The sequence below is a fragment of the Cupressus sempervirens genome, chromosome 9 (genome assembly GCF_028749045.1).
Source record: "Cupressus sempervirens isolate cs-2001-9-10 chromosome 9, ASM2874904v1, whole genome shotgun sequence".
In the NCBI taxonomy this organism is placed as follows: Eukaryota; Viridiplantae; Streptophyta; class Pinopsida; order Cupressales; family Cupressaceae; genus Cupressus; species Cupressus sempervirens.
The window spans coordinates 447,250,952-447,277,361 of record NC_143126.1 but is presented as its reverse complement, the minus strand read 5'-3'; the positions used below and the strand labels follow the sequence as shown (position 1 = coordinate 447,277,361).

Here is a 26,410-nt window from a genome sequence, read left to right as displayed (position 1 = left end):
ACAGATTCTGGTGTTTAAATGTCATGGCCTGTTCCCACTCTGGAATTCCTTTAGCCTCGCAATATGTTTGAAGTTCAAATACACTATGAATGTTGGCCATGAGAGCAAAGTTAATAGACTTTGTAGGTTTGCTCTTTTTTCAATTAGTTCTCCCATCATTGAGCTCATCATCACGAAGATCAACAAGTGTCTTAGCCCACCACTTAGGCCGGAGAGGAGAATGACCAACATTAGTATCAAGATATGCTCTATGATTAGGTTCCTCATCTAAAGAATCTAGATCAAACTCAGGTGAAACGTTTGCAAATGTGGGTAATCCTGCAGGAGAAGGTGGAGGTGTCTATATAGGGATCACTGGAATAGTTGGAGTTGCAAGAGCTACTGAAGCCGTCCTCTCAGGTGGACCTGATGGAAGTCTAACTCCCAAATCATGAGCCTTCATAGGAGGGTTTGTTGGACCAGGAACAGGAGAAAGAGGCATGAATTGTCCTCCCTGCTCATTAAAGACTACATTCTGAATTGTACAGAAGACAAGATGTCGCAATGTCAATTAAGCGGTAGGCTTTGTGAAGACTATTGTATCAAGCAAGCATGAGTTTTTGACTCTTGGCATCCAACTTGGTGCATGATGCATCATGGATCCAACCAAAAGCAAGGGAGCCAAAATCTTTTAGGTGACTGAATTTGGGACTTGATCAAGCCTCTTTCGGAGTCTTACCTTTGACCGCCATTGTTGGTGACCGGTTCAAAAGATAAACTACAGTGTTAATTGCTTCTGCTCAGAACTTCTTCGAAACATGTTTGTGTTCGAGCATGGATCAAGCCATCTTAGTGATTGTTCTGTTCCGACATTTAACTACACTATTTTGTTGTGGTGTGTGGTTAATTGGTGTTTGATGCCATGAGTATTCAAGAAGCTAGAGAAATCATTAGAACATAATTCCCACCCATTGTTTGACCTAAGCTAAGTTGCCGGTTCATGGTTCGGTTCCGGGTTTGGGTTCGAGAACCGGTTCGCTGGTTCGACAAAATTTTGAAAAGGGGTTTGGGTTCGTTAGTACAAAAACATGTAAAAAAAATTTATTTAAAAAAATAAAATATAAATATATATATATATATATCTTTACGAAGCATGAGTTAGAATTAGAATGTAGCATAGTAGCATAAACACATTTGAACAACAAAAAACTTTAAAACAGCATAAACAATATAGTAGCAAATCACAGCGATCATTGGAACCCCTAGCGACTAGATCTCTTCCCTTTCATTTAAAAAATTCATAATTGTATCTGATTAGTTTATGCAGATCAACAGTAAGTTTTAATAAAAATTTCTTCTTTTCATAAATTTATTTACCAAACTCTTATTATGATTAACATAATCGATTGAACGTGGTTAAAAACTAATTAGATCTAGCTTGCAGAAGGTAAATCCCTTTGACCAGCTGAATATTCTTCAATCTCTTTGGGCACAATCTCCCAAGCACTGATCAACAACAGTAAACTGGAAAAAGACCATTCATGGAGGCCTTTGGATAACACAGTCTGACGTCCCAGATTCAATATTCTTTAATACAATTTTTTAATATACCTAGAGGAGAAATAATCAGCCAAACAGTGATAGACAATGTGGTAAGTAGCTGCCCCACCTGACCATATTCATGTGACCATAACTTTCTTCTGCAGGGCAACATTTCCCAATAAAACGTTGTTTATTGTTTAGTGTTTGAAAAATTCATATTGCTACTCAAAGAGGCCCTGAAATTCCTCGAAATTGGTCATGGTGGTCGCCACATGTTGAGCATCTTCTCTTGTGGGTGTCTCAAATTTAGTAGCATTTTGATTCAAATAGAAAGTGTTTTACAGCTAGGGATTACTCAACACTAAAAAACTGTGGCATTGTAATGCCTACCAACCCAGACCCAAGATGTATCAACATAAATTAAATTAAAACATGCTGTAATGTGGAAAATTTATATGTGGTTCTACTGGGTTCGAACCCTGGTCCGAAATTTTATATGTGGTTCTCTTGGGTTCGAACCCTGGTTCGAACCAGATCGAACCGAGCCTCCAAAAACGAACCCAGGTCGAACCGGACCACAACTATGAACCGGTTCGAACCAGTACGTGGTTCGGAGGGGGGGGGGGAGGTACCCGTGCAACTTAGGACCTAAGTAATAATAGATTTTCAAGACTCTTTCAACTAAATGTTTGAACTTCTGAAATATAGGAAATCATTTGATTTCTTTTTAAGAAAATATACCCACATATTTCTATTGAAATAATCAACAAACAACAAAAAATACCAAGACCCAAGAATAGGAGGAGTGGCCATAGGGCCGCAGATATCAACATAAACAAGCTGAAGTACTTGAGAAGCTCGTGATGATCATAACTAGTGAAAGGTGTGTGATGTTGCTTCCCAACTTGGCATGTATCACAAACTCCAAGCTGCTAATTTTGAATCTCTAGCAAACCGAGGACAAGCTCTTCCCAAGCAAGCTAAGAGAGATAATGCACATTAAGGTGCCCATAATGCTGATGCCAAAGTGTGCTGAGAGAAGACCATCGAGCAACCATAGCTAAGTCCCAAGAATCACTATAATCAGTAAGACTAAGTTGCCCTATCAGTGATGCTACATTGATGTAAATTGAAGGTGACATCCAACTATGGAGAATGTCGCAACAACTGATTGACTGAGAGTAGATTTAGTTCCATCCCTAGACCGTAGTACAGATCGAGGAAAATCTTATTCCTCCCAGCAAACTGAATTTGAATGTTGCCTTTGCCGACAACGGTGTACTCTTCTCCACCACCAAAAATAACATAATCTGAATAAGGCTAGTAGGCAGTGAACTAGTCTCTGTGGTGGGTGAAATGACAAGAGGCACCTGAATTAATGTACCAGGCAGACGACTTCATATGATTTGCTGGTCTTTTAGTCATGAAGGCATAAAAGGCAGATTCTATCTACTCAGCGTGCTCTACACTGTTCGCTTTGGGTTGCAAACTTGATTGCTTAGATTGGGCAGCTGAGCATTTCCAACATTCAACCTTCATGTGACCAAACTTGTGGCAATAGTTGCATTGAATGTTCTTCTTCCAGGAGCCTTCTAAAGCTTGAGCAGAGGACTTCTGTTGAGACCTTTTTATCTTTCTGAAAAGATTTAGTAGCAAAGGCTTTCTTTGTGGAGTTGAAACTAATACTGAACTATTGTTTCCGCTGATCTTGGTTAAGCGAGTGTGGATAGATCTGTGAATTTCAGATCAACACCAGGAGAAGTGATGTTGAGAGTCTCGATAAAATGCTCGAAGGACTTGGGTAAACTCCTGAGAGTAATGACCACAATGTCCTCTTCCTCCATCTTGCGACCAATGGCAAGCAACTGATCACGGATTTCCTGAATCCTATTCAGGTGAGCCTAGAGTGTGTTCACTCATCCACGATAATAGAAAACAGAGTGTTCTTCAAGAAGAAAGCTCTGCTTTTGTTAGAAGTCTCATGAAGATTTTTGTGATGTGCCAATATCTCTACAGCTGTCTTGTTGGATGGAATCTGAGAGTTAATCATCAGCTACGAATAATTTGAGAAGCATTATTGCCTCCCGATATTTTAGATCCCATGTAACCTGATTAGTACTAGGGGCAGTCGGATGTTGTGCAACACCCAGAACAATCTAATCAGTATTTCAATATTCAAAAATTGCTATTATCTGTTGCTTCCAAGTGTCATAGCTCTGACCATTGAATTTTGAATTGCTCTTGAGCAGAATATTAGTCAAAGAAGCCATACCACATTTTTCAATGAAAAAACATGAAAAATTGTAGATGCATGTACTTCAAGATGAAAAATGGAAGATCCAGAAAATTTGAAGTGGTACCCAAAAGAGAGCTCGAAAAACCCAAATGGATTATGTTGTCGTTTTCTAAATTTGCTAGCTCAAAAATTGAGGCACCCAGAAAAAACAGACAACCCAGTGGAGATCTTGAAAAACACATCAAGAATTTGTAACTTTTTTTTTATCCAATACAGAAAAACTAGGGTTTTGAACAAAAACGACCCTATTGCAAAAAAAACACAAAAAATGGCAGAAATGTGCAGAAAAAACAAACAGTTGGAGAAAAAAGGCCGTAAGAAGCAGATATCATAGAATAATTTCGAAAAATATTGGTCTGATAATTTTGAACAAGAAATTATAATTTTTTTTGAAAATATTCGAAGAATTGGCTTTGTTACCATATTACGAAGAAATTGGTAAATATCTGCTTTATATTAACAGAATCCAAGAGGTCAATATATACAAAAGAATAAAATGATGTTTTCTTAGGAATTGATTGTAAATAATAGAAACATTCTATTCTATCTAAAAGAAGCAAAAGAAAGCTAATAGATAACTACAAACTAACTAATATTAGAAACATTTTAGTATTTACAGTAGATTACAAATAGATAACCATTAACTAATAATAGAAGCTTATCTATTATTGTAATAAGGTCCCAATATTGGGCACATGGGGATATTGGGGGGAGACGCATCACCATGGAACAAGGTCTGCTTCTAATATAGGGTTGAAGAAGACCATGGTACGAGGCATATTGGAGTGCACTTGTATTTGAAGTCTTGGCATGTGTGCTTATTTTAAATACCAAACTAAATATTGGAACTCCTAGTAACCATGATAGTTAATGGAAGCAAGAAAAAAATGTTTGAGGGAAGGATGTTAAGGAATTATGATCAATTAATAATATTGCTTTTGCAGATTTTGCCAAGTAAATTACACTTTCAATTCGTAAGTGATTCTGAACAATTTAAATTTAACTAATAATATTTGATCACTGCAACTTGAGTGATACCGCCTGTTATTTCTGCATGTTTCCATGTGCAGCAATTGAGTGAAGATATATACATATTAGTAGAGACATGTCCCATGTAGAGACGTCTCTATGTGGGACAAGCCATGTAGGGATACATGGGGTGCACCCTATTTTCCAACTAACATCGGTTCATAATAATTCATTTGTGCCGATTCACACACTGTGATCTTCATTGGTATTAATACCAATCGCTTGTGAATGATTCAATCTACACTAACTAATTTATAATACTAATCGTGGTGAATAATACAATCTGTATATGATTGGTATATTCAGCCAATGATAAGTATAATAGTATAATTCTTACACACAGGTTATTGATTCAATCAATTTTGAATATAGTTTACTAATTACTCATTTAATAATCATTAGATAGTATGGACACAATATAAATGTGTGTGTGTATATGTATGTTTGTCTGTATGTTATACACACACATATATAAATTATCTAATGATTATTAATATGAGATTATAATGATTAACCAGTAATCGTAACAGTTCCATCTCTTGATCAAATCAATCTGGCCGAAGCTACAACATTAACGAAGGACGCTTCTGAAAAACATGTGTCGCCTGAAAATGAACTATTCTTTTAGTTGACTTAAGTTTTCCTTTGTTTAGTTATAAACCCAGGTTACAAAATCCTGCTCCTAGTGATACCTGACATAATAAATGGTAAATTGATCCATTGCCTTATCTGTAAAACTTATTATAATATTTATGCAAAATGTCCACTATTTTGAATTCCAAACTCTGGCATTTTCAGTTTGTCACCCATTTACCACAATTGTAGTTAGCCACCAGTTCATATTTTCACTAATTTTGCATCCGTTAATGGTAGTGCATCTGACTTTCTACCTCATAATTATAATACATCAAATGTCTGTTTTCAAATCACCTTCATACCAATATTTGTTGCTTAAATATTAGTGGTTTGTTAAAATATACTGCAACTAATATTATATGCATTGTACTTTAACTTCATTTCTTATTATTGCAGGTTTGTTACAAATACCAGGTCTTAAAGTTTCAAGTGATCCATTGTCGCCTTTGATCTTTGTTCAATTGGAGCAATCATCTGGTTCCTTCAAGAATGACTTGTTTATGCTTCAGGAAATTGCTGACCGAGTATGTGTGATAGGATTTGCTTGGCATCTTATGGTAGCTTTTTCAGAATTTTTTCACTAGTATAAAGAAAACTATCGTCCTAATATTGAATTGCATTATTAATTTGCTGCAGATGTTGAAGGATGAGTCAATACTGTTGGCTGTATCTAGACGATCTTTGCTAGACAGCTGTAAACTACCAACTGGAATTCGTTTAACAGTTTCCGCAGCTCATACAGAATCCGACTTACTACAAGTTATTCGGTCACTGACGAACGTATGTGAATCTGTACTCACTACAAAAGATTAATTAAAACTTATTTGATTGAGTTGGTCTCTCTGTTTCTTAAAAGAGAGTATCTGTTAATCAACTGAAACTTCAGAATCTGCAAGTCCAAGGGTCTCTTTGACACCTAGTTTTTTAGGAAACATTCATCAATTGTACAAATTTTAAGTTTTCTATTACTATGCATCCAGCGACATTCACAGTATTGATTGGAATTAATATTTATTTGCAATGAAGTTCATAATATCTTGCAGTTGTTTAGCCTAGAATATCATTCTTTCTCTAGTAAAATGTATTATGCTTCAGATTTGTTTAGTAAGATCGATCAAAGTAATACCCAGATACACGTGCCAGAGACAACCTTTGAACACTAGTGTCGAACACTAGTGTCGCAAAGCGTCAAAGTTCCTGTCAATGCCAATAATTGAAGGCATTTAGGATTGAGATTAGGAATAGTTATTTAGTTTATTTGTAGTAGTTGTATATTTATAGTTGTTGTATAATTGGTATACACGTATTTTTTAAATTTTACTTTTGCATTTTAATTTTTGTAGTAATCGAATGCTCAATGCAATGTGCAATAAACTTTATTGTTGTGTTACTTGCAAGTTTAGAGGAGGAAGTGCAACATGGAGAGCTTTAGGTGCATTGACAATTACTAAGATATATTGTAACCACTAAATGAGATCTCTATTATAAGGCAGGCAATAAGCATTGGGGCTGTTCATACAAAAAAATAAGTCGAACTAATTGATCCATGGTTCGTGAGTATGGTTCACATGAAACCATTTATCATGTGTCATAATTTGAAAAACGAGGAAAAAGATTAATTAGGTAATCCCTTCAATAATTAAATGTGAGAATTATTCAAGGAATTAAAAAAAGTATCTTCAAAGAATTAAAGAGAGACCTAATTTTTTTTTAATAAAAAAATCATATATAATGTTATAAAAATATGTATTTATTATTATTTTTTGTTTGATTAATGTTTGATTGATTGGTCTAAAATATTTTTTAAATTCTAAAGATAAATTTTTAATTTTTAATTTTTAAAATAATTGATTTTTATTTTTCCTCTTTTTTATCTATTAGATTAGAAAATAGTAAAAAAAAAAAAATTTCAAGTACATTATAATAGGTATAGGGTTTCACCTAGATTTAAGTGAAAAATGATAATTTAAATTTCTTCTTTAAAAATTTATAATAGGTTCACCTAGTCAAAAATGGTCCAAAGAATTTTTTAAAGAATCTCATTAACGTTGAAATATTATTTTTCTATATAATATTTTTAATATAAAATTATAAATAGATTTTAGATATATATCATAATAGAAAGTGTTCATATATTTTTGAAAATTAATATTTGTGATCTTATAATATAATTATGTAGTGCATGTAATTATTATAAATTTAATAATATCATAAATTGAACATATCAGATTTTAATTTAATTTTATTACCTCTTTATATTTTTTTCAAATTTATTAATAAAAAATAGAAAGAAATAATATCTTTAATAATAATAATATTAGAAAGCAATAGCTTATTAATTTTAGTGTAGTACATTAATTGTATTATTTAATTGTATCAACTATAATATTATATTTTCACAATAAACTTTTTCAAATTAATTAAAATTCTACATAAAAATAGTTATCAAAACTGATGAACTGTTGAGTTTTATTACATAATAAATAAATAAAGGACCTTTGAAATATGCATTTGTACTACAGTCGTTTATAAGTCTCAGAGCAAGGCGATCGATGTGAAAAATGGCACCAAATTTATCATTGTTATTAATAAATATCATTTCTCTGCAGTACAGAGTGAATTTTGCCAATTAACAGAGGAATAAATAGCAATTTTGATAATTATTAAAATTAAAAAATACACAAACTTTAATGAAAAGTTTTAATTTTTTTTAATACTCTGCTATAATTGGCTGAATTTATTGAAAAAAGAAATTCAACGATTCCAATAGTTTTTCCTGCCTTTGGCAGGAACAAATAATCTGAAAAGCTACATTAAAAATGATGTTTTGTTGGCAGTAAATTTTAAATATAAAATAACCGTGCTTACCAAGCTCTTTTTATCTAGATATTCAGTATATGCTTTTCTTAATATACATATTATTGCAAAATTTGTTCATGAGAAATATCTATAATATCTGGATTCAGGAAAAGAGTCATATGGGTTTTCATATTGTAAACATTGTGCACTTAACTTCAGATGTGAATGTACCTTGTTTTTTTTTCCAATGCTTTAGACAGACAAATTATTTATTTATTTATTTTTAATTAGCCGATAGGCTAGTTATGTGGCAACATCCGGACGGAATATCGTGATGTCTCAGCCGGGATGTAAAAATGGTGGTTGCCGAAAATTATGCTTGCTGGCCACATTGCCAGCCTGTCACTGTGGTTGCCTCTGTATACCGGTTGGCTGGAATTGACCTAACGCTGGAGATGGCACGGTGAAATGAGCGGATGAAGAGGAGACGGGAATCAATAACCTGCATCAAATAAATGGCCCGCATTTATTAAAATCTCAATGCCCACGGCAACACCATCTAAGATCTCATGACTCCGCTGTTCCCCTTTCTGCACCTCCATACAAGGCATGGTTGCTCAAATTCACAGGCATCTCGGAAAGGTTAAATGTTGAAGACTGCCAATACTGCAATTGTTGCGAATATGAAAACAAAACACACACTCACTCCACAATCCCATGCTCGCAACAGCAATGAATATGAAAACAAAACTCAGTCACTCACATCAGTTGGTCAGCTGAACCAATTCAGTCAGCTGAACAAATTCTTTAGCTTCATATTCAGCAGATAAAGACATCAGATACTCAGCTGAACCAATTCTTTTATCAATCAGCCCAAATCGAACATCAGAATCATTCAATACCCAACTAGAATCTCTGATTAAGACAAAAAACAGTATTCACATTAGGTTGATGTTTCTGAAACATTTAATTAGCCGGAATGAATCCTCGCTGAATTCCTCCTGTCTGACACCGGCAAAAACATTTTTCCGGTTCAAAAACATGGCGGAGCTTTGAGGCGGTGTACGAGCAGGAAACTTCTGGGAGGTGTTTGCAGCCGACTCAGGCCTACCTCCTAGACACAGTATAAATGTCCTCATTGTTTAACACAGCACAGACGGAGCATATCTCCCACTTTAACAGAGCCGGAGCAGACCACTGTTAACGAAAGCCTGTGAGTGTTCAGACTGCAAATGATCGGACCCTCAACTAGCTCGGGACGCTCCAGCCAAATGTTTATTTTTCACACCTGCTGATGGGGTAGAAAAGCCAACAAAAAATGGAACTGGCAGATAGATGTTGTTTCTTTACAGGTCTGGGAAGGGCGGAACCGATGAGCACAAAGCTCATGACTTGGCTGAAAAAGAGTGGCGATTGGCATCTGTGCGAGGCCAGTCAATGAACACAGAATCAAAATGGCTTTGACAATAACAAACAAATAATTCAAACCATAACAATCCCCCAAAATCAGTAGTAATGAAGAGTCCAATGTGGCTCTGCAATGGCCTAAAATTTGCCAGCGAGAACTCCAAGCCCATAATTCCCTCTGCTGGAATCGGCGTTGTTAACGAGAAAGGGGAACTGAATTGCAATAAAACGACTGAGATTTCTGTTCTTTGTTGGCGACATTACACAGGACTGCAGCATAGGTAATGAAACATCTTATATTAAAGGTAATTAGCAGGTACAAATCCGTCAATGTCCTCCCAAAAGTGGAGCTCTAGAACGGGCTGTAGACATTAACCAAAGCATAAATGAAAGTTGATTTTGTTTAGAGTAAGTAAAAGTAAGTAAGTGGGTTTTATAGTCCACGACACTATGCCATAGTAAGTAAGTGGGTTTTATAGTCCACGACATTATGCCATAGTTTTTGGGTTTACATATGGTGACAATGATATGGGACTACCTCGGTACTCTTTAGTTTAAAGGTAATTAGCAGGTACAAATCCGTCAATGTCCTCCCAAAAGTGGAGCTCTAGAACGGGCTGTAGACATTAACCAAAGCATAAATGAAAGTTGATTTTGTTTAGAGTAAGTAAAAGTAAGTAAGTGGGTTTTATAGTCCACGACACTATGCCATAGTTAGTAAGTAAGTGGGTTTTATAGTCCACGACATTATGCCATAGTTTTTGGGTTTACATATGGTGACAATGATATGGGACTACCTCGGTACTCTTTATCGAGAGGCGCTTGGCACTACAAACGAGGCGTACATACCCTACTCCCTAGTGGGATTTGAACTTGTGACCTCTCTTTGAAGAGTACAAGTTCTCCACCACTAGGCCAACTAGATGTTGTTGAAGTGCCCAAGTAGACATGAGTGAAAAAGTAGAAACTTAAACATTAAAGCATGTCAGCTATTCAGCTAAATTCATTTAAAAAAAATACTTGGAATTATTCCTAGTAACTATTGTAGACTATGCACAAATAGCATGTTGAAAAGACAGAACTTTTTTAATTAAATGTGATTGGCAACAGTAAAGTCAGAACTGCTCAATTTTCGTGAGATTTCAGCAAACCTAGAATTTATACAGTAAAAAAATGATATAAACATACGTTGTTTGGTTTACATTTCTGTTCTACTAGTACAGAAACTAATCCCATTTTTTATATGTTGGTGGTAAGGGTTCATTTGGTTGCTGGAATTGGAATAGGAAATGTATTCTCTGTTTGGTACCCCAAATCAGAATAGAGAACAGGCATACATATTTCAATTTTGCCCCTAAAATGAGCGTATGTCCATTCCAAAAAATAGTGGTTATTAGAATAGGACATTCCTATTTCCAATCTAATTTTTAAAAAAATAATGTTCAATTTTTTTAAATTTATATTTTAAAAAATTTGTTTTAATTTTTTAAAAATAAATTTAAATTTTATTTTTTCTAACATATATATATTTTATAATATTTTTAAATTATATTTATTTGTTAAAAAAAATAAAAATATTTCTCATTAACTTTAATGCATTAAATAAAAATGAAAATAAATTAACCTTTTTTACTATTATTGAAAAAATTAACCAAAAAATAATAAATTAAAACATTTAAAAAAAAAAAAAATACAGAACTTAACCTCATTACTATTCCATTTTTGTACAACCAAATAATGGATTAATGTATTCTCAATCGAATTTCAAGTGAACTAAACAGGATTGGAATTGCTCTTTTCTATTCATATTCTCCATTTCCATTCATATTTTATTTTTTAATTCTAATTTTCAATTCCTATGCCAACAACCAAACGGGTTGCAAGAATTGTTGAATGTAGCATTCATCAATGCTAGAATGAGCTCTCTTAGGCCCCGTTTGATTACGGGAAGACTGGGCGCGGAATAGGGTTTTCAGTGCCAAAACCAGGTTATGGAGGAAAAGTGGCGTTTGGTTCAGCAAACGCATAACCCGATTTTCAGTTTCGTCTACCAATTTCACTCAAAAATTGGAAGAAACTTCTTCTAGGAAATAGGTGGAAGTTGAAAAGAAAATCAGGTTTTGGGTTTTTATGAATGCGTTTGAATAAATCGTCGAGTTCGCCGAATCCGCCTTAGGTTTTTGGAAGAACAAATTGGGTTTTTTGGAAGACAATGGTTGTGTTGTTTTTGTGCTCTGTTGTGCGAAGGCGAGGGTTTCTCGTTTGTTGCATTTGTTGGGTTGTGGCCATTTGCTGGGTTTGTGGGTTTTCCGTGGCCGTGGCATTTTTTGGGTTTGTTGGGTTTCCTGTGGCCATGGCATTTTCTGTGATTTCTCTGTGGCCGTGGCTAGGGTTTCTCTGCTTTGAACAACGACGATGGCTTTAAACGGTTCTCTTCTCACACCCACCTTTGCATACTGAATTTTTTTAGGTTTTTTTTGTTCATTCGAATGTAACTGCGTGTTGCAGGTCTACTTAGAAAACTAGTTAAAATATATGCTCAGGAATGAGTCCCAGTATGTTTAACTCTGATTACTTGTATATATCATAGTTAAAGTTTTAATTTTTTGTACTCAGTAATGAAATTTACAAGTATATCAATAGCTTTTATCTATACATAGCTGACCTATACATAGTTTATCATGGTTCTATTTCTATCTACTATCTGCTTAGCAATTTAGTCAATATATGTGGTAACTGTTTGTTTCAAATCTGTTTTTAAAATAGTCAATATGTGCTCACTAATAAATTCGAGTATAGTGCTGTGAGAGATCAATACCAGTGAAATGAACAATTAAACTTTATAACAGTTTCTGGCTGTTTGTTTCAAATCTGTTTAGCGAAATAGTCAATATGTGCTCACTAATAAATTCCACTATAGTGCTGTGAGAGATCAATACTAGTGAAATGAACAACCAAACTTTGTAACAGTTTCTTGCCAGTAATGAGTTCTAGTATGCTGTTGTGAGAGATGAATGCAATACCATAAATAGAGCCAAGTCATAAACTTGTGCTCACTAATAAATTCCAGTATAGTGTTGTGAGAGATCAATACCAGTGAAATGAATAACTAAACTTTCTAACTGTTTCTTGCCAGTAATGAGTTCTAGTATACTGCTATGAGAGATGAATGCAATACCATTAAATAGAGTCAAGTCATAAACTATGTATGGATCAACTATGTATAGATCAATGGCAATCATGGCTTTTATCTATACATAATCAATATGTGCTCAATATGTGCTTAATAATGAATTCCAGTATGTGCTCATGTGATTACCTGTATATATCATAGTGCCAATCAAGCAAAACATGACAATCATGGCTTTTATCGATACATAGTTGACCTATACATAGTTTATCATGGTTCAAATCAGTTTAGCAAAATAGTCCAATATATGATGTAATAGTTTGCTTAGAATCTGTTTGACAAAATAGTCAATATATGCTCACTAATGACTTCCAGTATAGTGTTGTGAGAGATCAATACCAGTGAAATGAACAACTAAACTTTGTAACAATTTTTTGCCAGCAATGAGTTCTAGTATACTGCTCTGAGAGATGAATGCAATACCATTAAATAGAGCCAAGTCATAAACTATGTATGGATCAACTATGTATAGATCAATGGCAATCATGGCTTTTATCTATACATAATCAATATATTCCAGTATGTGATCATGTGATTACCTGTATATATTATAGTGCCAATCATAATAGCAAAACATGACAATCATGCTTTTATTTATACATAGTTGACCTATACATAGTTTATTATGGTTCAAATCTGTTTAGCAAAACAATCCAATGAGTTCCAGTATAGTGCTGTGAGAGATCAATGCAATACCATTAATCAAAGTGAATCATGCCAATGAAATGAACAACTAAACTATGGATATATCAAGTATGTATTGATCCATGCAAAATCATTCAACATACTTATGAGGTCATAAACTATGTATAGATAAAAGTCATGATTTCAAACTATGTATAGATCAATGCAGAAAGAAACTCTATTCCCATTGCCAACAATGCTACTTTTCATCTTCTAAAAGACGAGCCTTAGTTTCAGCGGACCTGACGGTTTATTGAAACACATTCATAAAAGCCCAAATTCGGGTTATAGTTTGCACATGTGTATGTGTACATACATACATGTGTCTGTACATTTATACATGTGTGTACATGCATGCATGCATACATACATACATACATATGTGTGTGTACGTACGTACACACATACATACATGTGTGTGTACGTACATACATGCATACATACATACATACATTCATGTGTGTGTACATACACATGCATACATACATGTGTGTGTGTACGTACATACATGCATACATGTGTGTGTGTGTGTGTACGTACATGCATACATACATGTGTGTGCACATACGTATATACATACATGTGTGTATACATATAGACATATGGAATCAATATTATGCTTTCATTGGTATAGATAGATTACATGGAGTATAATGACACATTATTGTAATTTGTTCTTTATGGGCTTATGATCATCAGTAGTTGGTACTCCTTGTTGTATTTGAATAAATAATTGACTTCTTAATGCAATGAGGCTAGCAAATAATCATGTTGTATCTCGATAGGTGATAGTTGATATCTCATAACTGATAGTGTTTAAATTATCCACCTTTCAGGTCACTGATGGATCCTATGGAGAGTATAGAGGTCCAAGGAAGCATAGTTGGGAAGACCACATACACCCTCATTCTCACAAATTTTTTTGCTTTTGTTGGGATAGCCAAAGTACTGGTAGCCCGAGAAGGCAGTCAAATGGGTAAACGAATAAGAAAAGGAAATTCCTTTTGTAGAGACATTATTCATTCGAATGAGGTGGATTGTCATGATCAGATTCGGATGAGTATGGCAGCCTTCTTTTCTCTAGCTCATATTCTAAGGCTGAAAGGAAGCTTGAGAGATACGATCCACTTGAAGTTAGAGGAACAACTAGTGATGTTCCTCCACACCCTTGGGCACAATCTAAGGAACCGCAAGATTGCCCATAACTTTGGGCACTCAGGAGAGAAAGTCAGTCGGTACTTCCACAAGGTTTTGATGGCTGTCTTAGTCCTTCACAGAGATTACTTCATACCACCTGGTCCAGGTACTCCTCCTGAAATTAGTGGGAAGGATCGTTTTGAACCATTCTTCAAGGTAAATCACACATTGTTACAAGTATATTGTCTAGAATGTTGTCCTTATCTTATTATTACTTGAGCATACATTTGATCAGTGTATCATATCCCACAGGATTGCATTGGAGCCATCGACGGAACCCATATTCCAGTGCGAGTCGATGTCGACATACAGAGTAAATATCGTGATAGAAAAGGGAACCTATCGCAAAATGTTATGGGTGTCTGCTCCTTTGATTGTAAGTTTGAGTATTGCTTTGCTGGTTGGGAAGGCTCTGCTGCAGATAGCCGTGTTCTAGCCTCAGCTCTATCCAGATCAGATCCACTTGTAGTTCCCCCTGGTAAGCCAAATCACATTTTAATATATTCAAGGTTATGCTAAATGGTTCAAGTATTGACAATATACTTTCTTTATGTAGGAAAATATTATCTCGTGGATGCTGGATATCCAAATGCACCTGGATTTCTTGCTCCTTATCGGTGTACACGCTACCACTTGAAAGGGTGGTCAAGAGAAAACCCAATAAACTCTGCACTTGAGTTGTTCAACCATCGACACTCCTCTCTTAGAAATGCAATAGAACGTACATTTGGTATTCTGAAGCAGCGTTTTCCAATCTTAAGACATGCAACGTCTTATGATATCATGACACAATCCTATATTGTTTTAGCATGTTGCATACTTAACAATTTCATTACGATAGAGGATGGCCTTCCATCGGAAGAAGCTATTGAAGAGGAAGATGATCGTGATGGGATAGAGGTACCATTGCTTGAGACATATGGGTTGTCTCAAGAGGATAGAAATGAGTGGGCCCAATTTCGAGAAGATATAGCAAATAGGATGTGGGAAGATTATAGATCTCGAGAATAAATGATTTATTAGAAGGCAATGTGCTTTATATGATTAAATTGATGTATACATATACAATGATGGTGTGTGATTTTGTTATTCTGATATCAATCTTTGCTCCATTCTAATTAAATAAAAAGAGCATTAACTTTCAATTTCACACCTGCATTATGTACAAAAATTGTTGATCATATCTGCAATACACAATCGAACTTGAAATATAGATTACATTGTTTTAAATGCAAGAAAGCACAATTATTATACATCTTTGCATTGAGAAAGTACAATAACATGCTTCATAATGGGGCTGATGACTATTTACTTGCCATTTATATCACCATTTTGTCTTACTTTTAGTTTTTTTGATGTTGATGTGTTATCATCAATTATTGCTTAAAATGTGTATCATCTTTAGTTAAATGCTTTCAAGTTTATTAAATGTTAGAATCATTGCATTAGGATGTATTAAAAAAATGATATTTAAAGTTTATCATCTTCAATTTTAAATGAAATACAACAAGGAGTACCAAATGATGAAGATCATAAGCCCACTAGTAAGAAGAGAACAACGAATTCGTTGAAAATCCTATTTTTCTGATGTTATTGCTTGCTGCATTCCATTTAAATTTAAAGAGCAATAACTTCCAATTTCAGTCGTATGATTACTTTAAATCGTAATACGTTTACCTATTCAATATGTTAGCCTCGTTCCATTATGATGTATTACAAATTGATAGTTAAAGATTTTCACCTTCAAATTTAAATGAAATATAGGAAGGAGTACACAATGGCATATACCAAGCTCATGATGAGCATGGACGGATCTGATCATGTGAACCAGATGTGTTCTCCCATTACTTTGAGTGATATAGATGGATCCCTCTCTGTGAGCAACAAATCTTCTTCTTCAAAGAAGAAAATGTGGACAAAATCGATGGAACACAAGTTTCTAGACTTGCTCCTCGAACAAGTCCATCTCGGACGGAAAGGTGAAGGTGGGTTTAAAAAAGAGGCATGGACTGCGATAGAGAGGACATTCAATGCAGTGATGAACTTGACTCTGTCACGAGATCATTTTAAGAATAAGCTGAAAACATGGAAAGTAGGATATAAAGTAATGAAGGACTTGAAAAATACAAGTGGGTTAGCTTGGAATGAAGAAACTCAAACTGTGCATGCTGAGGATTCAGTGTGGGATAACCTTTTGAAGGTAGGATGATCTTTGTACTCTTTTCATTGAAGAAAATTTCCCTTCTTATTTTAATAATGAAAAACTTACAACCTAATCCATCTATTAATGCTTACATGTAGAGGAGAGAATTCAAAAATGCAAAAATGTATAAGAGGTCACCTTTCCAATATTTCAATGGGTTGGCTGTAATTGTCAGTAATGACATTGCTGGAGGGTTCGCATCTACAACGCCCCTTGATGCTGAAGAAGGGCACCCTATGGACGATGCATTTAATGTGCTTGATGAGGATGATACCAATTGTGGTACACCTCTTGACAGCCAACCAAATATTGATGAAGAGTTATATCATTCCAATCAGTCGAGTGCAAGTGCTAGAGGGACTCCTCCACCATCATCATCAAGGAGGGGAAAGAGGAAGAAGACATCTTTGGCTACATCATTGGATGTGATATGCGAAACTATGAAGGAACTGAAAGATGGCCTCGATAAGCCTCAGATTGTAAAAGTGGATAAATCTGAAGATGATAATATTTTGACTGCTGCATATACTGCTCTCAAAGCTGTCCCTGAACTGAGTCGAGCAATTTTCGTGAAAGCACATGATACCTTTGTGCTTCAACGTGAAAGAGCCAAAGGGTTCTTGATGATGGATGAGGTGGAGAGAGTGGAGTGGATTGCAATGACATTTGGTACCATTTAGCTATTTCAGCTACTGACTGGATTGCAATGACTTATGCTGCATGATTATTCTATTCAATGGTTTTGCATTAATCTCTAATAGCGCTAAACCGAAACTATATTGATCTCACATCACTATATTGGAACTCATTATTGAGCACATTTTGACTATTTAATTAGTGATCTCTCACAACACTATACTGGAAGTCATTAGTGAGCATATATTTACTATTTTGTTAAACAGATTCTAAACAAACTGTTACAACATGTATTGGATTATTTTGCTAAACAGATTTGAACCATGATACATTATGTATATGTCAACTATGTATAGATAAAAGCCATGATTGTCATTGATCTTCCATGTATCCATACATAGTTTATGAGTTGGCTGCGTTTAATGGTATTGCATTGATCTGTACATAGTCTATGACCTCATAAGTATGTTGAATGATTTTGCATGGATCTATGCATACTTGATATATCCATAATTTAGTTGTTCATTTCATTGGCATGATTCACTTTGATTAATGGTATTGCATTGATCTCTCACAATACTATACTGGAAGTCATTAGTGAGCATATATTTACTATTTTGTTAAACAGATTCTAAACAAACTATTACAACATGTATTGGACTGTTTTGCTAAACAGATTTGACCCATGATAAACTATGTATAGATAAAAGCCATGATTGTCATTGATCTTCCATGTATCCATACATAGTTTATGAGTTGGCTGCGTTTAATGGTATTGCATTGATCTATACATAGTTTATGATGTCATAAGTATGTTGAATGATTTTGCATGGATTTATACATACTTGATATATCCATAGTTTAGTTGTTCATTTCATTGGCGTGATTCACTTTGATTAATGGTATTGCATTGATATCTCACAACACTATACTGGAAGTCATTAGTGAGTATATATTTACTATTTTGCTAAACATATTCTAAACAAACTATTACAACATATATTGGACTGTTTTGCTAAACAAATTTGAACCATGATAAACTATGTATAGGTCAACTATGTATAGATAAAAGCATGATTGCCATGTTTTGCTATTATGGTTGGCATTATGATATATACAGGTAATCACATGAGCACATACTGGAATTCATTATTGAGCACATATTGACTATTTTGATAAACAGATTTGACACAAACAGCCAAACACTGTTACAAAGTTTAGTTGTTCATTTCATTGGTATTGATCTCTCACAACACCATACTGGAATTTATTAGTGAGCACATATTGACTATTTTGCTAAATAGATTTGAAACAAATAATTACCACATCTATTGACTATGCTAAGCAGATAGCAGATAGAAATAGAACCATGATAAACTATGTATAAGTCAGCTATGTATAGATAAAAGCTAGTGATATACTTGTAAATTTCATTATTGAGCACATATTGATTATGTCTAGATAAAAGCCATGATTGCCATTGATCTATACATAGTTTATGAGTTGGCTGTATTTATATGGTATTGCATTCATCTCTCACAACACTATACTAGAACTCATTACTGGCAAGAAACTGTTACAAAGTTTAGTTGTCCATTTCACAAGTATTGATCTGTCACAGCACTATACTGGAATTCATTAGTGAGCACATATTGACTATTTTGCTAAACGGATTTGAAACAAACTGTATGTATGTACACACATGTATGTACGTACGTACGTACGTACGTATGTGCGTATGTATGTACACACATGTATGTACGCATGTATACATACTTGATCTATGCATTGCATTGATCTCTCACAACACTATACTGTAACTCATTACTAAGCACATTTTTACTATTTTGCTAAGCATGTATGTATGTATATGTGTATGTATGTATGTATGTGCATATGTATGTACACGCATGTATGTATGTATGTGCATATGTATGTACACACATGTATGTACGCATGTATACAAACTTGATCTATGCATTGTTTAGTCATCCATTTTATTGACATGATTGGCATTGGTCAATACGTAGGATAGTTGTTCATTTCATTGGCATTCACATGATTGGCATGGGAAGTCATTCCAGATGGTTAATTGGCTTTGTGTAATGGTATTGCATTGATCTGTCACAACACTATATTGGAAATCATTACTGAGCACATTTTTACTATTTTGCTAAGCATGTATGTATCTATGTGTGTATGTATGTATGTATGTGCGTATGTATGTATGTGTGTATGTATGTATGTCTGTGCATATGTATGTACACGCATGTATGTACGTATGTATACATACTTGATCTATGCATAGTTTAGTCATTCATTTCATTGACATAATTGGCGTTGGTCAATACATAGTTTAGTTGTTCGTTTCATTGGCATTCACACGATTGGCATGTGAAATAATTCCAGATGGTTAGTTGGCTTTGTTTAATGGTATTGCATTGATCTCTCACAACACGTAGTTTATGATCTTGTAAACATTTGGTATAGTTGTTCATTGCATTGTTAATTAGAGTTATATTTGAACCATACATACGTGGAATACACAAGGAGTGGAAAATGATGAATGTTCAATTGTAGAACTTGAAAGCATATAGAAATGTGATTTGCTAAATGATTGTATAGTTCATGATTCTGTCCTATGTTATATCTATAGTCTTAATTTGCTTGCATATGTTTTTATTTTTTGTCTTTTAGTCCCTATTTGATTTCTTATGTATGTTCTCGTTGACAAGATTATCAAAAGTATTGAGGATTTCCGGTAGATGATTGTACAGTCATGATTCTTTCCCATGTTATATGTATATTCCTAACTTGCTTGGATATTTTTAAAAAAATTTGTTTTTTTTTTTCCACAATTTGGTTTCTTATGTATGTGCTTCTTGACAAGATTGTCAACGGTATTGATAAAGTGTCTTTCTCTTGTATTTTTTTATTGCTCTTGATTTGCTAATATTGCAAGACCACACATGCTGATAAAAAATGAGCTATCTGATGATTGTTTACTGTGTTTGTAAACGATCAATATTTCTGATGACACTCCTTTGTGTATTCCATTAAAAAAAATTAGGTTTTAATTTTTCAAGCATGTTTAGTTCATATATGCAGGATTGACCATCTAACAATACAGACAGTAATGGGAAGATTGAGCAACATGAGAGGGTTGCCGTCGAATGTGGGGCATAAGGGCATACATCGTGGATTTCTCAGTGTTTTCGTATTTAACGGTGTGCCGTCAAATGTGGGGCATAAGGGCATACATTGTGGATTTCTCAGTATTTTTATATTTAACGGTGTGTTTTCACACCACCATTCAAATCATGGATATTGTTCTATCAAGTTAGCAAGTTTTCATATTGTAGTAATTATGTGAAATTCATTATCAGAATTTCATGATGTTAAAATATGATTTATATGATTAATGATTTTCATGATCTTTTTTTTAAAAATTGCATGTAAAATCTATGTTGCCAAAATTCCACATTTTTAAAGAGCAATTATTGACAAAGCATCATTTTTCTTGTTAAAGTTATCATCAAATGTTTAATGTATGTGAATGTAAAATGGTATATTTTTTCCTATATAATATTTCACGTAAAATTCTAGTTGCATATTTTGTTGAATAATTAACTAACTTAATAAATTTATTAAAAGGGAGAGATACATAGAGGGGCAGAGAGTGCGGGATAGGAAGGGGGGAGGGAGGCACGGAGGGAGAGAGCGAGAGAGAGAGAGAGACAGGAGCTTGTGTGTTCCTGCATCTGTAGAAAGGTGTTTGTTGATGTGTGTTTTATGACTCACCAAACAGTAGAACAAAATACCAAAATATCTTATCCTCTCTTGAATATATATCTGTCTATGACCTCATCAAGATCTTCAAATGTCTCCTCCCCAATTGAAAGTATTTTTCGAGTCGAAGATAGCTAGCAAAATCCTTTTGGTCTTTTCCTCCCTCCACAATATCCTTGTGTGCATAAACTCCATTGAAAATGTTCAGTGTTAGAATCAAGTGAGTAGGCCCTTTCAAGCTTGGACGGATAATACTCTTCCCTGGCTCTTTATCTGCTAGGAACTTAATGGTTTCATTCTCTTGTTCACTTCGTGAAATGGAATCCTCTTCCACAAAATATGGATCCTTAACCTCCTTATCCTTATCCTGTTCACCCTGATAGTTATCATTCTTCAGTGAACTCTCTTTGCAAGTTAACTCAACTAGGTACTTCACTTTTGTCATAGTTTTCACCCAACAGGTAAGGATGCTGCCTTCTGCAATTTTTTCTATAGGATCTATATCTAGATCATCAGAAAGCTCCTCTTTCAATATTATTCCTGTCAAGCCTGATTCCAGATCACAAATTATACGATGATTTTGGACTCTGCGGGCTGTTGCTTTGATAATTTTTCCCATTGACAAGGTCTCTTCATTTTCTCCAGTCAGCAGATAAAATTCCTCATCCTGGGATGGCTCTTTATATGGCGATCTCAAATCCTTAAATCCATGTAACAATTCACTCTTTATGTCAGCAAGGGTTTCCTGCTTTTTATTGGATGTCCGTTGCTCCACACTTCTAGCATATTCATCAATATCAAGGGCATTTAACAGATCATGATATTTTTTGACATGCTCAACAACCATTTCTTGTGTTTCCTCATCCATATCATCTATATCATGTCCAACTTCTTCACAATATATGTCCTTAGCCATTTTCTTGGCAAGTTCATATGACTTTGGATGAATTCTAGTATCATCGAATGAATCCATAACATAGTTTTCAGACTCTGCTTGTCCATTGCCTCTAACCCTTAAAAAAATCAATAGCATTTATAAGACAAGTCGCTTCATAGCCTCTACAGTTGGTTGTTGTAACCATTACCTGCTCAACAGCTTCATACTTTTCATCTGGAGTAAGGAAATGTTCCAGTGAATGAAGCTTCAATGATAATATTTCTTTGCCAGGACTATATAATGTTGCAACCATGGCCAATGGATTATGAAGATACCGACCAAGAGCCACAACATGCCTCACAATCCCTCTCTGTGTCGACAACTGGTCCTAAGAGATGCGAGAATTCTCATATAGTGTAGGCAATAATTCATCTGCATAAACAACATTTATTGTCTCCAATCCTTTTGCCAAATCACGTGGATGAACACAAACACAGGGAGGGATAGAGGGAGGACACAAACACACACATATTTAGCTGCTAAGTCACAAGGTTCGAGTTTGAGTTCGAGTTCGACAATTATGAAATTCGGATGAACTTGACAATAAATTCAATTCGACGATAAATTTTTCTTATATAATTTTTCAAAAATATATAATATATATGATCACAATTTCCAACAATGGGACAAAAAATAACTTTGTACAAATGATTGCAAGTATGATTATTTTTTACTTTTCTTTGCTAATAAATAGAATTAAAATAAAAAATAATAATCATTTTATTTATTCTTGACTAACAAAATAAAACTGTGAATATTCAAGAATAAAAAATAATAATAATGTAGTCTAATTATAAATAAATTAAATCATAAATATTAATACTTTACTCATTATAATCCTTGTGTTTCACTAATTAAATAAGATTAAAAAAATTTACATCAAATTCCAATTCCAATTCGAAAATGAACAACCAAACACAAGAAAAAGATATTCCCATTCATATTTCATTCCAATTCCAATTTCTAAATTGGCAACCAAACGCAGAATATGGATTTGAAAATTCATCTTCCGTGTCAAGCAAACAGTCCAACTATCTTCCTAAAATACATAACCAGGTTTTCAAAAACTTGGTTATCAGATAACCTAGTTATGAGAGAAATTCATCTTCCCCAACCAAACGGGGCCTTATGGTATTTGTGCATTATTAAAACAAGTTTTTGAATATCATTCGAACCTGTTGGGTTGACCTAGAAGAGGAGTCGAAAGATGCATATTCTATGTTTGGTTGCAACAATTGAAATAGGAATTGGAATAAGTTTGGTTTTAAAATTTTAATAATTGAATTATATTTTTTAGTTTGGTAATATTTTAAATAAATAAGATTTTTTATTTATAAAAATTAACTTTTTAATTAATTTTTTAAAAGTTAAATTATTTTAATTAGCCTTCATTTTATTTTTTAAATTGACTTTATAAGCGACAGATATACCGCAACTTTTGAAATTCATTGAAATTCAAAGGACATTATATTGTTTATTATAAATTTAATTCTATATTAAATTAAATTATTTTAATGAATATAAGATCAAAACTAAAATCATTTTGTTTTTAAATATATTAAAGAATATAAAAAATATAAATAAGTTGAGATCATTAATATGATATTTAAATAATCTTTCAACATAGTTTTAATTATAAGATTAAATACATGATTTATTTGTAATGATAATTTTATGAAAGTTTAGAAAAGATATCAAATCTAATATTAGTCTTTTTTGTCATTGAAAAAAAAAACACATATTAAATGTTAAATAATGTTGACCTAGTTTATATCTTATGATGAACAGAGAAACTAGTCTAAAAAATGTATTTGAGTGGCAAAATACAATCAAATGACAAATTCACGGACCCGACAACACATCAAATTGGGTTTACTAAAAACTAAAATAAGAATAAGCTATTTTAATTCCATTTGTTTTAGGAATTTCGCTATGCTCATATTGGGATCAAATTAGGATAGGCAAATTCTAATTCCAATTTTGTATTTTACAAACAAACCTTAAATTGGCAAATGCAGGTATTTAGATCTTCCTATTCCCGCCCAATTCTTGCAACCAAACGGGGCCTAAAGGAATAGGTAATATTATATAGTTCTTTTTGATAAAATGATATTTGAAATTAATAATAATTTGAAAATTTCAACTTTTTAAAAGTAGTGTTTTAAATTTTAGAATGTTTTTATAAAAATATCTTTAATTAAGATTTTTAATATATTACTTTTTATTGATTTAAAAAAAATCACAATGTTAAAATTATTTAAAAATTTAGGATCTAACTTCTTCAATTTAACTATAGCTGTAAAGAGAATTTTAAATATAAAATATTTTTAAATTAAAAAAATAGTATAAATTTAAAATATGACACAACAAACTTATCATTTTATGTTTATTTGTCTCTTATATTCTTTTAAAACTAACTTTTAGCAATTGTGGATTCAAAATTATAATGCAAATGCCTTAACTTTTTATAAATAAATAATAGACAATGATAATAGTTTTTAATTTTTGTAAACATATAGTATTATTGAAAAAAAAAAAAAAAACTTTCAACTCATTTCAATTGGCATATTATCTTATTTTTAAATTTAGGTTATTATCCTTTTAATAATTTAGTTCAAAAAAGATATTAAAAATAATACTCTTTTATAACAGAATGAAATATTTTAAGGGAGGGGCTTACAACTCAAATAATATTTAATCTTGGCTTTAGGATAAAAAAGAGACATTTTTCATCTAATAATATTATTTACTGTCATTTTAAGAATATTATATCTTTATAAATAAATAAAAATTATTAAAATACAATTATTAAAAATTAACCTGATTTTAAAAAAAATTGCAATAAAATTGATTAAAAAATACATAAAATCTATTTTATTAAAATACGTAGATTGTTATTTTCTATAAATCAAATTACATCTCCAATCTAATGTTAATATTAATTAATATATATCAAAATTAAAAAATTCTTATAGTCTCCTAATTGTAGTTAAAGCTATAGTTGAGGGTTGGTCAAAATAAGTTAATTCTAAGAAGTAACTTTGGCTAGAATTGGAATCAAGGTTAATAGTTATTCTTAGAAATTAGGTATAGTTAGGATAATAATGATTTAGGCGTGCTCAATACATGGTCATAATGACAAAATTTTATTTTTGAGTTGGGTGAGAAGGGGAATCCTTAAAACTAGTTGTGGGGTGTAATGCTTCAAACCTTTGTCTCTCCTTAGCAATAACTTTTTACTAGTGTAAGATTGAGCTACCATTCTCCTAACATTCTCAATCTTAACCCTAGCCCTATCCCCAACCCTTGAATCTAATTCTAACCATAATCCTAAATCTGACAAAGAAGACATAACAATGATTAAAAGGAGAAAAAGTTTATTGTTTTCATATATTGTACAGAAGTCAAGATTGACTTGTATTTTTTATGATATCTAATATATCATTTAACTATATATTACTATCAGCATAACTATTGCACTTTTAAGTACTAATATGCAACATAAACGATACACACTCCATCTAAAGTTTGATGGATTTTAGTTGCCCAATAATTTGATGGTTGCATCCTCTAAATGTTGATCCAGACAATTTTTAATCATACTAAACAATACCCATGGTCAAAAGTTTAGTGAAATTTAATTGCCCAATAATTTGCTCGATCCATGCAACAACAATTTTGCATCCTCTAAATATTGATCATTGTTTTCCCTGCGTTGGCATTATAGAGCAAACTATTTATATTTTTTTGATTACGGTTCATGCAGGTGTTGATTTTTCTTCAAGTGTCTCTTTTAATTTTTGTCGTCCTGTTCAATATAAAATGAGGATTGAGGTGATTGAGTAGGAAGATAACCTAGTGCAATATGTTGTGATTTGCAAATATTTGAAACCTTACATTCCATTTTATTACAACATTGGTTCTTTATCCTCTTGGGCAATATAGGTGCCAAAATGTGATCTACACAATCATGTGATAGGGGATGCGATTCAATTATGGGAATAACATTTTGATTGTCATTAAAATGAGTTCTTTAATAGAGCTAGTCATATTAATATTTAAAAATAAAAACATTAAATCAAAATA

At 33.1% G+C, this 26,410-nt stretch overlaps 1 protein-coding gene across 2 annotated transcripts in view; it reads left to right on the top strand.

The window, feature by feature from the left end:
• Positions 1 to 6,540, top strand: part of LCB1 (long-chain base1) — a 123,094-nt gene extending 116,554 nt beyond the window's left edge. For both annotated transcript variants that reach the window (XM_089800564.1, XM_089800565.1), the window contains exons 12-13: positions 5,879 to 6,006; positions 6,119 to 6,540. In XM_089800564.1, coding sequence (XP_089656690.1) covers positions 5,879 to 6,006; positions 6,119 to 6,295 — 305 coding nt within the window. In that variant the 3' untranslated portion in view covers positions 6,296 to 6,540. The remainder of the gene's footprint in view (positions 1 to 5,878; positions 6,007 to 6,118) is intronic.
• Positions 6,541 to 26,410: the final 19,870 nt, after the last annotated feature.